This window comes from Oryzias melastigma, linkage group LG18 (assembly GCF_002922805.2).
Source record: "Oryzias melastigma strain HK-1 linkage group LG18, ASM292280v2, whole genome shotgun sequence".
NCBI classification, from domain to species: Eukaryota; Metazoa; Chordata; class Actinopteri; order Beloniformes; family Adrianichthyidae; genus Oryzias; species Oryzias melastigma.
Genome location: NC_050529.1, coordinates 20,170,421 through 20,187,785, shown reverse-complemented (window position 1 = coordinate 20,187,785; position 17,365 = coordinate 20,170,421). Strand labels below are relative to the sequence as shown.

The window sequence follows — 17,365 nt, the reverse complement described above, 5'->3', positions numbered from 1 at the left end:
CGGTGAAAAATTTATATCGTGGATTAAAGTTTTATATTCCTCGCCTCTAGCGGCTGTTCGTACCAACAATAACCTCTCTCCTTACTTCTCCCTTCAACGCGGCACTCGTCAAGGCTGTCCTCTATCACCTCTCTTATTTGCTATAGTGATTGAGCCACTGGCTATAGCAATACGCAATGAAATCAATATAATAGGAATACAAAGATATGATACTGTGAATAAAGTATCCCTTTACGCAGACGATATGCTATTATTCTTGTCCAATCCTTTAAAAAGCTTACCACTTTCTTTAAACCTTCTTGAAAATTTCGGTAAAATATCAGGATACAAAGTTAATCTTCACAAATGTGAAATTATGCCAGTGAATTTAGAAGCTAAAAAAATTGACTGTGATCTGTTTCCATTTAAAATTAGTTCACAAAAATTTAAATACTTAGGAATTTGGATTACACACTCCTTTAAAGATATTTTTAAAGCTAACTACTCCCCATTATTAACTCAGCTCAAAAAAGATCTGGAATGTTGGTGTCTGTTACCCCTTTCCCTGGGGGGCAGAATTAACATAATTAAAATGAATGTGCTACCAAAATTTTTATATGTATTTCAATGCATCCCTTTATATTTATCTAAATCTTTTTTTTCAAATGTAGATAAACTCATATCAAGCTTTTTGTGGAATAAAGGAAAACCTAGAGTAAGAAAAAATATCTTGCAACAACACCGTCAACAAGGTGGATTATCCCTTCCTAATCTACAATACTACTATTGGGCTGATAACATTAGAGCCATGCTATATTGGAAAGAATCACAATTTAACATAAATTCAAAATGGTTATGTATGGAAAAGGCTTCTTGTCCTCATACCTCCCTACAGTCACTGCTTTGTTCAGAGTTACCGTTTTCTGAACCTATATCAAATCACACCTCAAATCCCATAGTTAAACATTCTCTAAAAATTTGGAGGCAATTTAGGCAAGTATTTTCCCTTAAAAACCAATCAAAATGTACACCTACAGATAAAAATCATAGGTTTATACCTTCAACTACAGATAAAGCTTTTTGGGAATGGAGCGGAAGAGGCATTGCTACACTTGAAGACCTATTCATTGTAATGAAAATACAATATCCCCCGCTCTCATTTCTTTAGATACCTTCAACTTCGAAGCTTTAGCTCAACTTCATTTACTCATTTCCCATCCCGTCCCCCTGACTCACTTCTAGATTCCATCTTGAAATTCAAAATAAGTCTCAGGGGAACTATTGGGAAAATTTACCATTTACTAAACACATACATTGCAAAACAAAAAACACCTCTAACATTGCTAAAAACCCAGTGGGAAGAAGATTTGGGCTTAAATATCACTGAAGGGATATAGGAAAAAGCTTTAGATAGAATATACTCTTCCTCAATCTGCTCACGTCATGTGATTACTCAGTTTAAGATTGTACATAGACTCCACTGGTCTAAAGCAAAACTTAAAAAATTCATTCCAAATATTAATACCATCTGTGACAGATGTAAACAAGGAACAGCCACCATCTCGCATATGTTTTGGTTCTGCGTAAAACTACAAAACTTTTGGCAGTCAATATTTAAAGTATTTTCAGACATCCTACAAAGGCCTATACAACCTTCTGTAATCCCTGCAATATTTGGTGTAATCCCACAAGATCTTAATCTCAATAAGAAAACACAAACTATAAAAATCTTTGGAACGTTGATTGCCAGGAGACTTGTTCTTCTCAAATGGAAAGAACGATTTCCTCCAACTGTTAAGATGTGGATAAATGATATGTTACATTTTTTGGTTTTGGAGAAAATTCGTTTTTCTACAAGAGGTTGTACACAAGATTTTTATACCACTTGGAACCCCTTTATAAGTTATATGAAGAACCTAGATGTCACTGCTGTTCGGATGCTTAAAGATTGACCGTGTACTTTTGGAAATGTGTAATTAAGAGGCTTACTCATTTTATTTTATTTATTTGAAAATATGTAATTTACAAACTCTTCGCAATTTGAATGAGTGGTACAGTAATGGGAGGGAGGGAAGGGTGTGTGTGGGGAGGGGGGGGTATGCTGTCAGTTTTGTACACTTTGTCAAACATATATCTTTGTACCTCTGTTTGAAAGAAAAATACCAATAAAAAGACTTGGTGTAAAAAAAAATGTGTTATTTATTGATACAGAATTGTGCAAATTTTAATTATGAGATTTACATATAATTTGTAACAAAACCATCACCTAATAGAATATAATGTGCAGGTATTTATATTTGTCTCTCCAGAAATAAAAGCAAAAGTAAACTATATCCAAACAGCTAGCATTTACCTTAACTCTAAAATTATGCTTTGCTAAAAGCTACAAGAATCTCAATTGAAAATTCCTGTAGTCTGTGATCAGATTTTCACTTAGAACAGAAAAAGTTAAACTTCTCCTCATCATATTTCTTGACCCACTTGTGTTCACCTCCTGTCTCCATGGCTCCTGACATGTCACACTCATTCACCTGTTCAGGTGAGGCCCAGTTCTTGAAGCGGACCACCTCGTCACTGACCCAGAACCAGAACCCCAGAGTGCAGGTGTAGCGCAGTCCCGTCCACACAAAAGGAGTTGTAGCATTCTTGGTTTTCTCCTGAACCCATCTCTGATCATCCAGGTTAGTGATGGTGACCAAGTCATGGTGGTGATGTCTGCAGTAGTATAAGGCCTCCTCCCAGGTCCTGCTCTCATTGATCAGGATCACATGATCTGATGAAGAAAAAAACATTACTGTGAAAGCTGTCTGGCACATTTCAGATGGAGAGACAGAAAAACCCAACAGAGAGGCTAAAAAAAAAGGACAAAGAAAAGAAATATATGAAATTAAACCCATTTTCTTCTTTGTCTTAAGAAAATGAAGAAGAATATGAACCATTTTAATCAGTGGTTGACATCCATCATGTTGATAAAATGAACTTCACTTACACAAACCACTTACATGGTTAAAAAAGAAAACTTAAGACCTGAAAAGTTATATGGGAACATTTTAAGCTGCACCATTTTTAAGAGCAAGATCCCAAAATGTAAGACTTTTTAAAATGACTTTCAAAGCATTATCTCCAAATTTTGAAATCCAAGGTTTTTAAGACTTTTTAAGACCTTGTGTGAACCCTAATGTGCGGCCTGTCCACGTGTGAGATTTTTGCAAAGATGCATGGACATTCTCTTCCATATTTGCTTTTTTTTCTTTGTAATTTTGTGTTTTAGAGGTGAAATATATTGAGGAGACAGAAATGTAATCAGTGAGTTTACTCTTGTGTCATTGGAAGTAAAAATGATCACCTGTGTAACAGATGAAGGGTTTCCTCTCAGAACATATTTTGGTTTCCCACACACCGTCCTGGTTCAGGATGGTGCAGTTGTTTTTTTCACTTGTACTGTCATACCACACATTCCAGTGTCTGAAAGAGAAACTGCTGCCATCTGACCAGGTCCAAGCGTCTCTGAACAGTCCGATAAAAATGTAGTTAAATCTTGACAATGAGTTCAAGTTTACAACAGTTGTTCTCTCATATACTTGTATAATGTTCTCTGTGTCATCATTATGCTTCTGCAGCTCCTCCAGCTGTGGTCCACTGATCAGATCTATGTGATTCTCTCTGCAGTATCTCTGAGCATCAAACCAGGTCATTTTATCTCCTAAATAATACTTAAGAGAAGAGCTTCCTGTGGAGTAAAAGATATTGAAACAATGAAACTTTGATCTTTAGGGAAGATCAGACTTTTTTCTTTCATGTTTGCATAAAAAAGAAAAAGAAATAGTTCTGGTAAGAGTTTTGATTGAGAATGTCATTCCATGTCTGTAATCTTCTGGCTTTTACATGCAAAATGGGTTCAAAGAGAATAATGTTTCTTATTACCATTATAGCAGAGGAAATTTGATGATATCATACATGGCATGTCCAACCACTTTTTATCAGTAATATGTTCTATAGCCCCACAGGTCTCAGCTACTCCTCCATTTGGTTCATTAGGTTTCCACTTTGCCTGACTTTCATTGAACTGTAGTCCGGGCAGAGACCAGTGTGAAGTAGCAATGGTGCCTGTTTGGTTGAACAAACCAATCCAGACATGTTTGTTTTCTGAGTTTATTTTTCTGAGTCGGTCTATGTCAGCCATGCTGCTCACTGTAGCCAGATCAGTGTATTCGTCCCTGCAGTGCTGCTGAGCTTCAGCCCAAGTCATGTTCTGATCAACATAGTGATACTCATGGAGCTGACATGTGAAGAGACAAAAATGACCTGAAAATAAAAGAGATCACAGACTTAAATATGTACATGTCCAATAGAAGCATAAATACCTTTATAAAACAGATTAGTGAGATTTAAATGAAAGGAGGAAATAATAAATGTTTGAGGAGCTGAGGATCCACTTACCCACAAAAACCATCAGAAACAAACTTAGCTTCATTTTTTCTGAAACCTCTTTCAACTGCAGAAAGAAAAAAAATATTTCAATTAAATTACCTGTTTTGTTTTAGATTCTGGAGCCTGTAGATGTTTTCTGAACAAAGCAACATAAATACAGCTGATATAAAACACAGTTGTCATTAATAATAAAAAAGAAAAAAAAACTGTTATGAAAATAGACCCTTTTCATGATGACGTCAGACAAAATGGTGTCAGGACCGTGATTGTGATACGCAACTTCCGGTTAATAGATTTAGACCGGGAAACCAAAGAACTTAACGCTGTTTGACACAATTTTACATATATAATTATAAATAATATTAATTTTATGAAAGTCCTGCCGAACTGTATTTTTACTCGACCAAATATTATTCTAACGGATTCTATTTTGGCTGATGTCACTTGCACGTATTTTGAGTGCGAGCAAGCACAAAAGATGAAAAAAAATCATGTTGGCCACTTTTAATACCTTCGACAAAGACACACATTGCTGTGTTGCCCATACGCACTTCAATCTCTTCCCAGGCTAAATGTACTTGTTGTTCTACGGGATATTTTAGGGCATAATTGTAAAAAGAGGAATGGTTTGGCTCAGTGAAAATGTTAAGAGCAACTATTGAGCCACGTATTTTCAACTTTCAAAATAAGAGTGGCTAAGTAAAAAAAAAAAAAAAATCTCTTTAAGAACTTATTTTACATTACATGGAAATAGTCACTTTCATGATTTTGGCAACAGTTTTCAATTAATGTCATCACTTCGTACTTTATTTTCTCAGAGATCAGACACAGTCATGAGCAAAAGCAAAGGGGAGCGATGTTAGAACCACAGCTGAACAAGCAGCAGCTCACTGACCGCAGTGGAAAACATTACATCATTAATAAGTTTTACTTTAATGTCAGAAACATGAAATTTTGCTTGGTTTATGATTATTTGAGCACAGAAATTTCAGCAACTTTTAATTGGTGAGAAAAGATCTTTGTCTTATAGTCAAAAGCTAATGCTATTGCTAGTGTTACCATTAGCACAGATTAAAATAATAAAATCATAACCACCTTCATAATTAAACAAGCAGCATTCAATGAAGTACTTGTGACCTTTGTCTAACTTTAACGGGGTTCTCAGAGAGAAATAATCCACAACTCGTATAATATAATCCATAGGAATTTGGGGAGGCAGGTATGCTGCTGCGTTCTGACATTCATTCCTGACATTTGTACTTTGATTTGAGAATGATCTAAGATGAGGAAATGAATACAACCAGGTAGAACATTTATGAAAAAAATATTGTACAAATTTTGGTTACAATTGTTTATGTTACTTTTATCATTTATGTAAAATTGCTTTAAACAGCATTCAGTTGTCAGCTTTGCCATTCTAAACAATATGCAACAGAAAATACTCTAGAATGCACTAGACCGACCATGTGTGATGTCATGTCAAAAGAGCCTATTGCTTGCAATTTTAAAGCAGCTCTGTGTTTTGTTTGTTAAATTTGCATATTTAAGAGTTTAACACTGATAAATATTCAAATGTGATTTTTTTCCCCTTGTGACTTCCTGCTTTAATGCCAGAAATAACCTTTTTTTCTGAGAAAAGAGAAAAAGTGCTTCATTTATTTAACAAAAAAAAGGAACATCATTGTTATTATAAATCGATTTTACAATAGAAATTCATAACATAACCTGTGTTTCTTTACAAAAGCAGGATTTATTCTGGAGTTATTAAATTAAAAAAAAAAACATAAACTTTGACATAAAAATATGCATTTTATCTTTTCTGCAAATATGTTGTGTGAATTTTCTTTTTTTAAATAAAAAAAAATACATGGAAACAAACCTAACCCCTAGAACTGACAAAAAAGGAAAAAAGTATTTTAGATTTTTTTTGGGAGGGGGGTTGTTTTGTATGATCAGAAACACCTTATTGAGTATTATCTTAACTGACTTATATCCTGGTTTTTCCAAATTCCTAAACGCAAGTGACATTCTCTAAACTGCTTTAACACAACTCTCTGTTCTAAACAAAAATGGAATTTGCAGTTGACGCACAATTTGCAAAACTCTGAGTCTATTCTATGCAGAGTTGGCATTAATAATACACCAGACACAAAAAGTTATCACAAAGAGGCAAACCTCAAACTGTCTTCTAACACGGGTGTGAAAATTGTGTTTAGTTTTGGGGTAACTGGTCTAATGTTTTAGAAAATTTGTTGTAGCAATTGGGAAAAACTGTAACAAAACTAATTTTAAAAATAAATAATGAAAGTAAAAATTTAGACAAACTTTTCAAACAGTCAAAAAGGAAAGAAAAATAGGTCATGTGAAAATACATTTGTAAAAAGATACATGAATTAACAGACATTTTTTTTTCATTTTCTTTTTTTTTGTGAAAATTTAGAAATTAAAAAAGTAGTTGCTGAGCACTCTAACATGCTAATTAGTCAGCAGACTTTCCTAACATTTGAGATATCAGTCTGAGGAGACTTACCCTCAGGTTTTCTTCTCCTCTGATCCTCCACCCTCTGATCTGATGTGTTAATGGGGAGTGATCCCAGCATCACTGCATTTTCATATTTGATCATCCTGTTTCTACAGAAGTTTGAATAAAACTATTTTTAGCTGCTTTCTCACAGACGATGATTGTTCTGTTTATTTTGAAAACACATTGAGCTGCTGTTTATTTCCTCTTCCACCTTAATAACATAGAAGTGGCAGAGAAACGGGACTGGAATCATTTCAGGATACAGGAATGTTGGAACCTAAAACGCTGTGTTCACCCATGCACAAGAGGGCACTATTGTGAACATGGTTAAGGCCAATAACTGTATCAGGCTGCAAGAAATCCAAACCAACATCATCAACGATGACCATATTTTCAATTACATCCAACAAGCCACTTTGTCAGCATTAGCATGAATCCTCAAGATAAATCAAAAAGACATGAGAAAACTGTATCAGGTACTATTTGACAGAAATTTAGAGAGTAAATCATCTGTACACTGAGTATGTGGAGGTGTGTATTGTTCATTTTACTGCTATGGCGTGGTGTTGTGCACTGCTCATAATGTTCTGGCACAAACAACTGTGCAATAGATATTGAATAGCATCCTATTTTCTTTCACTGTGTTTCACAGAGTCCTGCAAATGGATACAGAAAAAATAAAGCATGAATTTATACATGTCTGGCTGCTCTGGTCCAGAATTGGTTCCATGATCACCCAGAATTTGAAGTCTTATATCATCCCCCATACTCCCCTTTCATGATTCCAATTGAAGAGTCTTTACAGCATGGTGATTGAAGGTATATGGCTTGTGACCCTATGACCGTTTGCCCCTCATGGAGCAGGCATGTGATCAAATCGAAGCAGCTTCTCTGCAAGGATAGATTCGTCAGTTAAGGCATTTCTTTCAAGGATGCTTTGCCAATGATATCATAGATTGCAATGTGGATGAAATCTTATGGCCTGATCCAACCAGATGAAGAGATGGGGAATAATTATGGTATTTGTGTTGCTCTTTGTTTGCAGTGTCAAACTTCTCAGGGTCAACAGCTTTCATGCATTAGCAAGAGAAAAAATAGTTAAAAACTTTATTGCTTTAATATATGCAACAAAGAGCACTGTCAGTTTGGAGCTTTGAGAGAAGATCTCATCAGAGACCAGATTGTAGCCAACATTATAGATGCTAAGCTATCAGGGAGCATGCAGTTGGATGCCGGAGCGAACATTGGAGAAAGCAATGACGCGTGTGAGATGGAGCAGCAGTGAAAAAACAACTAACATTCATCCGCGGGACAGAGAAGAGGGGCACAGGTCGAAGTAATGCACACAAAGAGCATAAGAGCAGAAAAAAACGTTAAAGATAAACTGATGTTCAGAATGCAGTATATGTGGACAGTAAAGACATGCATGAAAATACTGTCCCGTCATCTGAGCTGAGTGTAGAAAATTTCACAAGAAAGGAGATTTTTCAAAAAAGTGTAGAACAACAAGCAGTATTCGCCAAATTGCAGAAACACGGTGCAATGCATTTGGGTAAGATTTTACCTTCCTAGGTGAGATGGACTCTCAGGACACTGAAGAGTGGGTTGAAAAGCTGCAGTTAAACCAAGAGGACTAAGTTTTCTAACCGGATACAAGTGCAGGTGTCACAGCAATACCAAGCAGGGCTGAATCAGCAAAAACTGAAAACTCAGTGAGGCTTCAAAGGTGAGCTGTGTTTAGAAGGGAACAAAACAGAACAAGGCATCTAGTGGAGGATCTGTCAAAATAATTACTAGGTCTTCCTGCAATCAAACCTTTGAACCTAACAAAACAGAGATTGAGGTGTCAAAGGAGGACTACAATGCATTATATCCCTCTTTTTTCAGGTTTAGGTCACCTAAAAGAACCATACACTACTGAATTAGAGCCATCCCATGCAGAGTCTGAAAGCCCCCCCTTATTATCAAACTTAAGCTTCTGATTGGCTCTTACCAATGTTTTGTAAAAGGACTCACATGGTGCTGTGGGTGGGGCAGTGGTGAAGATGTAAGGTAGCACAGCTGCAGTTGAGCCAAATAACTGAAATTTAAAATAATCTCATGATCATTGGATTAGTAAAGCTGATACTGAAAAATGAGAAAAAAAAACACCAAATATTGACCAATTTCATTGGTTGACATTTAAAGGCGATACTTTTGTCTCCAAGAATGCTGCTCTGCAGATTATATTTCCCTGCTCTATTATATAATAGAGATGCAAAATCAGTGAGTTCACCAACATGGAAAGAGGGGGAACTATTTGCATGTCCTCTGGCTGCAGATGTTTTCTGTTCACTCAGCACAATAATACTAATTCTTGTTTCTTCCTATTAGGTACACAGTTTGTAAACGCTATGTTTGCATTAGACAGAATGTTTTTCCTCTTTTTGAATAATCAAATACAGACAGAATGATGGCTCCATAAAGTCTGTTTTGTTTCTATTACATTTTTTTGTTTACATTGGAATGAACCAGACTTTCTTTTTTGCTCATGTGCATTACAGTTAAAGTAAGTATAGTGTTTACATTTCCTGTTTCTTTTAGAATTTCTGAAGAGTTTTTGTAGGATTGTTAATCCTGCAGAAGTTAAGGGTACAAGTGAAAGCTAAAGCTAACTACGAATTCAAACCAGCTCCTACAAATCTTTAAATAGAGTGCACCAATACCCCGATATACAGAAAAGGCCCATTTATGCACAGATCAGAGTTACAAGTGCAAAAGGGGTCGTGAGACTCTTTTCACGCCTCCAGATTTGTGTGTAGATGATGAGAATAAATGCAACTGGAAGGCTGGGTTGTCCGTTTTCTTGTCTGTCACTTGGAACTTATCCATTCGTCCATTTTCTAAACCAGGTTGTCAAGGGCGGAGTGGGTAATCGGGAGAGTCGGGAGGATTTCCGGTGGGCCGCTTCATTCATGGACCGGTCATTCGCGTCATGGAAATAATATTCACGGTAGAACATGAATGAATCTTTGTAACTTTGACACCGTCAGTTTTGGAGCTACGATTTAACATAAACACTCTCTTTAAATTCTGACAGTTGGTTGAGTCCACCAGAGTGCGCTTTACCAACATGTCTGGGCTGGACCATTGATGTGAATAACCTTCTATTTAGACGGTTGTTTTTCCAAACTGGTAGCCCTTCATATGACTCAGTATCCATGAAATATCCATTTAAGTTTTTCTTCTTTCTGCTCCTTTTCATTTACCAACTGTTTTATGCTTATATAGTATTATTTTAATGACATGTATTGTCACTAAATGAAATTAAAAAAATAGCCCTCAGTTTCTAAAAGGTTAGGGACCCCTGATTTAGAGTAATCAATTAACCTATGAATCATGTTTTTGTAATGTGGGAGGAGGCTGGAGTACCCAGAATACCCATACGGTGTTAAACAGGTATGCTCCAATACTTAGCATAAAAAAATGCACGTTTTTTGAAAACTCATCTGTTTTTTAAAAAGTTTTCCTAAAACTTCACTCCCTTTCCACAGGGCCATACCTGACAGCAACTCCAGCATAGAGCTCTGGTCCCCAACCACAGCAATAGCAGGCAGCACCAGGTGCTTCCCAACATCCAGAGCAAAGAGAATCGATCAGGTGACTCTTTAGTGCGTCCCTGTATCGACCTGAATATGCACACACAAATCCAGTTACACACAAACAGGCAGAAACATGTTACAAATCAAGTTTTACAACCAACATTCAAATCCAGTGAGACTATTTTCTCTCCATTGACGCCCATGTTGTTCCTCTTTAAACATAAAAAAAGACAACAACATTGACATTTGGTATCATTGTTCAAAGCCTTACAACACAAGGCATTTACTTCTCTCTGGAGTCTCAAAGTGTTGAAAGTCTAACTGTAACTTTATCACTTAAGGGATCATAGCTGGTGTGATGTTTAGAATGTTTCAGCTTTTGAGCGTTTGATGCAAATGAAATTAAGAGGAAATGCTGCTTCTCCAACCACGATGTCTGCAGCAGTGGGTGGGAAGTAGAGTTCAAGAGTGTAGGTAGAGAGAAAGAGACACAAATGGTGGCGGTGTCTTTGTTTGATGTTTAGAAGAAGAAGTCCTCGAATTATTTACAAAACAAAAAATGTTGAGAAATGAGGTGATCATACTACGGAAGAGGATTAGGGCCACTGAAAAAAAAGCCCATGAAAAATTCTGACTTTAATCTCAGAATTCTGACTTTTTTCCTCAGAATTCTGAGATTAAAGTCAGAATTTTGACTTTGAAGGTAACTTGCTAATGCTAATGTTTTTAGCGCATGTTTATGTGCGACCAGCTCAAAAACTAATGAACATTCATGTTGGTGATGCGTTATAGGTGCAGTCAAGCTGCGGATCGCTGCATTGTTTCATACATTTTATGTGAATCCAAAGCTTAACATCGCAGTATTTAATGAAGTCCTGTTAGCTGTCACACAGCTAGAGTGCGGAGCGCTGCTGCAGCTTCGGCCGTGATCGGGAACCATTTGGAACATAAACCTGAACCGAAATGGTAATCCTAACCTTAACCTTTCCTCCGGGTCCGTGCAGCCAAGAAAAAAGTTCAGAACTGACCGCAGTATTTACAAAATTACATGTGAGTACCGTTGTCACTTTTCATTTGAGCTAATGCTAGCTAGCATGAAAGACACATCTGATTATCACTGTCTTTATCTTTATGACCCGTTAGTTGTGTTTCAGTTACTCCACAGCCGAGTGTTTCTAAACTTGTGTAAATGTAATTTTCACTGTCAGGTAGAATCAGTCTGAGACGTGATTCCTTTCCTACGTCTCAACAGAGGCGAGGTTACCGTTAACGCACGCCGCTATCGCTCCATGAAGAAGGCAGAGACATCTCATCATCAGCTGAGAGTACGATCAGTAATCCGAAAGTCACTTCAAAGTTGGTTTACACATAAAAGGTTCTGTTGAACAGGTTTTAAATGTTCTAACAGAGCTACGTTTCATCCCAAGAAGTCATATGATCATACAGTACGTGATAGTGTTTTGTGAGCGTGGGGTGTTTCGTGTTTCAGAAAGACAAACTTTGCCTTTTTGGATGTCATTGTGTCTGCACAAAATCATAAACTATCATACAATGACGACAATAAACCAATACCAGGGAAAGCACACAGAGATTTGCCAAGTCCACGCATATAGTTAGGCACAGCGGAAGCAAGTAAGCAGTCTTATTCGAAACCGGAAATATGTCACACAGCTCTGTGAATAGAGTCCATTAATGGAGCTTTTCTGTTTGAGAATCCGTGTAACACTGTATGGTTTTAACAATCTCATTAGAATTTCACAAATAGATTTTACAGTATGTGAACTGCGTCAGAATAATATGAATATCTTCAAAAAATATATTGATTGTTAGTGTATTTCTAAACAAATGTGTCTAAATATGTAAAGGGTGTAAAGCCAAAAGTTAAGTGAATTGAAGCTAATAGTGAGGGAAGCTAATAGTGGCCTGTAAAGTGAGAAACCTTTAGGAGAATCAGAGTGTGGATTATGGGATGGAGCTGGATGGGTGTTCCTCCTTTTTTCCAAATACATTTTTTACAAGCATCAACTAAATTGTATTACAAATGCTTTAAATAGTTTGTAAATTCACCATCATTTACAGCTTGTCCACATCCCTGACCACAAACAGGAAGTAGGAGCCAATATTTGCATGTCTCCTGCCTGCAGCTCTGTTTGCCAGTTCTCTTTGTCCAAGAACCGATTCTTGTTTCTCTCAGGATGAAATCTGTGTTCACATCAGATGGAAACTTTTACCTGTTTGAATATTCAAATTCTGACATATAAGGGGCTCACTGCAGTCTTTTCTATTGGAGCAGATCAGAGGGTTCATCATCACAGACCAGACATCACCTACGGTGAGTCGATTATCAAGTTATTTTGAATATACATTTAAGAGATTATTCCTTAAAGACTTGTACTTTATTGTCTATAATTTATTAGTTCTCTGTAAAAAAGAAAAAATATATATTTTTTTACATTTGTAATAATTGCATTGTTTATATTTAAAATACCATTGAGAGTTTCCGAAGAGTTTAAACAGGATTCTTCCTCCCGCAGACGTTCAGGGTTGAAGTTAAAGAAGAGTTTGAGTGGACAAAGAAAAGATGCCGTGGAGTCTGATCCTGATCCCTCTGATGGGTACGTGGAGAGCAGCAACTTTACTGTAGGAGGGTTTAGAGGAAATCAACACAGTTTCATAAATGATAATGATTAACAAATTTTTTGTTTGTTTCAGGTCGGTTTTGTTTCATTAAATGTTACATGTATGAATATAAATACATTAAGTTTGATATGACTTGGACTGAAGCTCAGGAATACTGCAGGAAGAATCACACTGATTTGGCTACAGTGACCAACATGACTGATGTGAAGAGACTTAACCAAACAGCAAAGCAAAGACCAGCCTGGATTGGTTTGAAAAACCACACAAACAGCAACAAGATCTGGCACTGGTCTCTACCTGGACTGAGCTTCAATAATAATGAGACACACTGGAGATGGGGTGAACCAAATAATGATGGAAGTGAGCTGTGTGTGTTATTAAAGAAAAACTTGACCTGGGTTGATGATCCATGCAACAACAACCAGCGTTTTATCTGCTACAATGGTGAGTTCAAAGGATTATCAGTCCTATTATGCAGTGCACTTTTTTGTCAATTCTGAATTTAATTACAGAATTAAACTGTATTACAAAATGCATTATTGATGCTTTTATTTATCAATATCAAGCAAGGACGTATGCAGTTTTATAAAAATTAAACATTTCATAGGAATTGCAAACATGATGTTTCTTTTTATTCCACAGAAACTAACGCATCTCAGAATTTCCATCTCATTGAGACGCCTCTAAACTGGACCAACGCTCAGCGATACTGCAGAGAGAATCACACAGACCTGATCAGTGGACTACAGCAGCTGGATCAGTTAAACCAAACCTGGAATGACAGTATGAAGGAGAAGCTGGCCATAACCATTACTCATGTTTTCATTGGTCTGTTCAGTGATGCGTGGGCGTGGTCTGATGAGAGCAGCTTCTCATTCAGAAACTGGGATCAACAGAGATACAAGGATAATGGACAGCATGGGTGTGCTGTTTTAACAGATAACGGCATGTGGAACACAAATGACTGTGGACAAACAATACCTTTCATTTGTTATGAAGGTGAGATAATTTTTGTTACATTTTCATGTAACAAACCACATATGCTGAAAAGATTAAGTCTAATCTAATCCAAAAACTCTGTCTCTGTCAACCTCTTGCTGTTTATTGTTTTACAGTTCAGACAAGCTAAAGCACCTTAATGAAAACATTTTTTTTTTTAAAACCAGTGGATGGAAATTATTCCCACCGCTGTAAATGTTCACATTATTAAAAAAATGTTATTCAAAGCTTCAAAGTCTGTTTTTTTTCCCATCAGATCATGTGATCCTGATCAATGAGAGCAGGACCTGGGAGGAGGCCTTATACTACTGCAGACATCATTATAATGACCTGGTCACCATCACTAACCTGGATGATCAGAGATGGGTTCAGGAGAAAACCAAGAATGCTACAACTCCTTATGTGTGGACGGGACTGCGCTACACCTGCACTCTGGGGTTCTGGTTCTGGGTCAGTGATGAGGTGGTCCGCTACAAGAACTGGGCCTCACCTGAACAGGTGAATGAGTGTGACATGTCAGGAGCCATGGAGACAGGAGGAGAACACAAGTGGGTCAAGAAACATGATGAGGAGAAGTTCAACTTTTTCTGTTCTAAGTAAAAAACTGATCACTTAGTACAGTTCCCTTCATTTATTACGAGTTTGTTGGGGTTTAGTGTAGTTTGTTGTGCAACTTGCTAGTTTTGGATCTTTGAGTTAAAACTTTGTGATTTGGCGATGGTTATGACATAAATAATGCATTGTGTTGATTTGTTTGCAAAAGTTTTTCTTGCGTAGTTCTGTGTCTTCATGACTGAATGTGTTTATCGTACGATTAACATCTTTCGTTTTGTGATCAAGATTCAATACTTGTATTATGGACATGTTTTTGAAGACTGGACTGATGTTTTTTTTTCTCTATTTCGCCATTGTTGGCCTCTACTTGTCATGGGGCAGTGGGCCCTCAAGACAAAACTGGCCAACTCGGACACGCTTTGCCTTCAGCCTTAAACTCCTTCTTTCTATGAGAATCTATTCTGGCTCAGGGACACCATCAGGAATACCAGTGGAATGATACACCATGCTGAACCTTTGAGACTTCCAGATGGAAAACAGGAAGAAGAGAAGGAAGGACTGTCATGGAAATTATACATTTCATTATGTCTCATCCTCTGAGTCTTGTTTTCTTATTGTCAGAACACCCTGACCACAATGTGTAAACATTTTGATTTCATTAGAACATCTTGTTCATATTAGATATGGCATTTACGCTCCCGTCTGGAAGCTCCTGATTAACTGCTGATTGTATGACTGTATAAAATGTGAACGTCCTTCATCACAGATCAGAGCTCTGCAGACCTCTCCGCCATGCTCGCCAGCGTGTACTTTTCTCTTCTCTGTTTAATAAACTTTCATGAAAACGTTTGACATTTCTTCATTTCATCGGATCAACAAATATTCCACCACAGGACACATCAGAGACTGAAGCATCTAAGTCTGAACAACTAGCTCATGCTGCCCTTCCTTCCATAAGTCCTGCTTTCCAATCAGAAATCAGATGGATGAGTTGCAAGCATTGGTGAAACTTAAGACTGAAATTCGGGAAAAAGGCCTTCTGTCTTTCACTGGGACATGGTCCAGTGAACTGGTCATTACTGGGTCACTTCAACTCAACCATTTGCCAGAAATCACAGGAAAGAATTGAATAGAAGTGTGTCTCTTCATTAATCAAAAATACTGTTGGCCTATTACAGTGATGATCTGGGAAAAGTTCTGAAATCTGGACATAAACCGGCTTTTTCTGTCCACACTATCTGATTTGGGAATCTCGCCCACACTTCCTCATGTTGCTTTACATCCATCCACGTACCAATAACGATAATCGAAGGTCAAATGATGGCAGCAAAGGACACATCTGCTGAGACACCTGGCCTTGTTTAAAGTCTCTAACAAAATGTTATGAATTATAGTTGCTTATAGTTGGTTGTGTTTAGACCTTCTTGTTGTCTGGGGTTTGTTTGATGTTCATTGATGTCATGTGATTAGGGAAAACCGAGAGCTGATTTTCGCCATCCCCACTGTTTATTTTGTCTGTTTACTGAACCAGTACACTGCTGCTGCAACAATCAAATTTCCCAGGCTGGGATCAATAGAGTATCTTTATCTAATCTTACCTCATATGTGCATAGTAGAAAAAGAAAACACAGGTTGTTGCAATGTTGGAAAATCCTGTTAATTTACTAAAGGTTTATGATTCTTATTTTTAATCGAGCTCACTAAAAGTTTTGTGTTTGAAAAACTTACTCAGGGTTTAATCCAACACCTCGTTTTGGAATCTTTTTCACTATTAGACGGTGACCAGGATGAGGATTTAGATTAGTCTGGAAAGGCTGTATGATTGAGTTAAGTCAATAAGTCATTTTAGTTTCTCCTTTAGCTCGAAAGAGTAGGAAATTTTGGCTTAATGCTCTTAAAATTAGAAAAGGGAAACTTAGACATTTGAATTAACTCTGAATTTAATTTTTCTGCAAGAATCTGAACTCATGAGTTCAAACTCAAGCAGCCATGATGTCTAAAGCGGATTGTGTGTATTTGTTTAGTTTGAAGGCTTCTGGATCAATTGTCCTCTGCAAAAATTCCCTGTCAAACACAAAGTTTTTTTATTTTTTTTTATTCAGGATTTTTTTAAATATAAAAATCACATTTTAAAAAAGCAGAATTTCAAAGTAAAAGGACAAATGCCCTCATTAGTTTAACAAGAAGTTGCTGATATAAATCTTTAGGGTGCAGTGCTCTCTGCTGGTTGAAGCTTGTTACTGCAGGACTCAACATTTTAAAGCGCCTCTATACCATGATTTTCCTAAGCCTTTCAGAGAGTGGTGTAAAGTAAAAATACTTTGTTACTTTACTTAATAATTTTTTTGCTATTTTGTACTTGTACTGATTATCAAAAATTTTAGCAACTTTTACTCAACTACATTTTTGATTAAATATATGTACTCTTTACTCCACTACAGCGTAACGGGCACTTACCGATACTCATTACATTGTGTTTGTGCGCAAGAAGTCCTCATCTTTATATAAATTACCATGTCTGGTTTGTTGAACAGATTAGACAACATCGCCATCTGCAGGGTGTTGAAGGTACTGGATGTTTTTAGTAAGCTAAATCACAATCTAAGTGAATTAGCAGTCAGTTTAGGGCTAACTGAGGCCAGCTGATTCTTTGTAG

The 17,365-nt window shown here is 36.9% G+C and overlaps 2 protein-coding genes across 3 annotated transcripts; one reads left to right on the top strand and one right to left on the bottom strand.

Moving 5' to 3' along the window:
* Window positions 1-2,244: 2,244 nt before the first annotated feature.
* Window positions 2,245-8,962, bottom strand: LOC112156105 (macrophage mannose receptor 1). 2 transcript variants are annotated; one of them, XM_036216609.1, is made up of 4 exons: window positions 8,499-8,962; window positions 4,420-4,474; window positions 3,326-4,284; window positions 2,245-2,752 (listed from the first exon to the last, which is right to left on the bottom strand). In XM_036216609.1, exons 3-4 carry the CDS (start codon window positions 3,672-3,674, stop codon window positions 2,409-2,411), a joined length of 693 nt encoding a protein of 230 aa, XP_036072502.1. In that variant the 5' UTR covers window positions 3,675-4,284; window positions 4,420-4,474; window positions 8,499-8,962; the 3' UTR covers window positions 2,245-2,408. The 2 variants fall into 2 exon arrangements, with proteins under 2 accessions (XP_036072502.1, XP_036072501.1); XM_036216608.1 differs by lacking the exon at window positions 8,499-8,962 and adding an exon at window positions 6,941-8,490.
* Window positions 8,963-12,361: 3,399 nt separating this feature from the next.
* On the top strand, window positions 12,362-15,553 carry LOC112156276 (C-type mannose receptor 2-like). The gene is made up of 5 exons (XM_036216824.1): window positions 12,362-12,847; window positions 13,050-13,130; window positions 13,228-13,599; window positions 13,798-14,154; window positions 14,411-15,553. The coding sequence occupies exons 2-5, from the start codon at window positions 13,097-13,099 to the stop codon at window positions 14,752-14,754; spliced, it is 1,107 nt and encodes a 368-aa protein (XP_036072717.1). The 5' UTR covers window positions 12,362-12,847; window positions 13,050-13,096; the 3' UTR covers window positions 14,755-15,553.
* Window positions 15,554-17,365: the final 1,812 nt, after the last annotated feature.

What these genes read in the sequence shown, in the direction of transcription:
- LOC112156276 (XM_036216824.1), top strand. Translation starts at nt 13,097, where the DNA reads ATGCCGTGGAGTCTGATCCTGATCCCTCTGATGG. An exon ending in GCGTTTTATCTGCTACAATG is followed by an intron (nt 13,600 to 13,797) that starts GTGAGTTCAAAG and finishes TTTATTCCACAG; the next exon opens with AAACTAACGCATCTCAGAAT. An exon ending in ACCTTTCATTTGTTATGAAG is followed by an intron (nt 14,155 to 14,410) that starts GTGAGATAATTT and finishes TTTTCCCATCAG; the next exon opens with ATCATGTGATCCTGATCAAT.
- LOC112156105 (XM_036216609.1), bottom strand. Translation starts at nt 3,674, where the DNA reads ATGACCTGGTTTGATGCTCAGAGATACTGCAGAGAGAATCACATAGAT. An exon ending in ACCCTTCATCTGTTACACAG is followed by an intron (nt 2,753 to 3,325) that starts GTGATCATTTTT and finishes TTTCTTCATCAG; the next exon opens with ATCATGTGATCCTGATCAAT.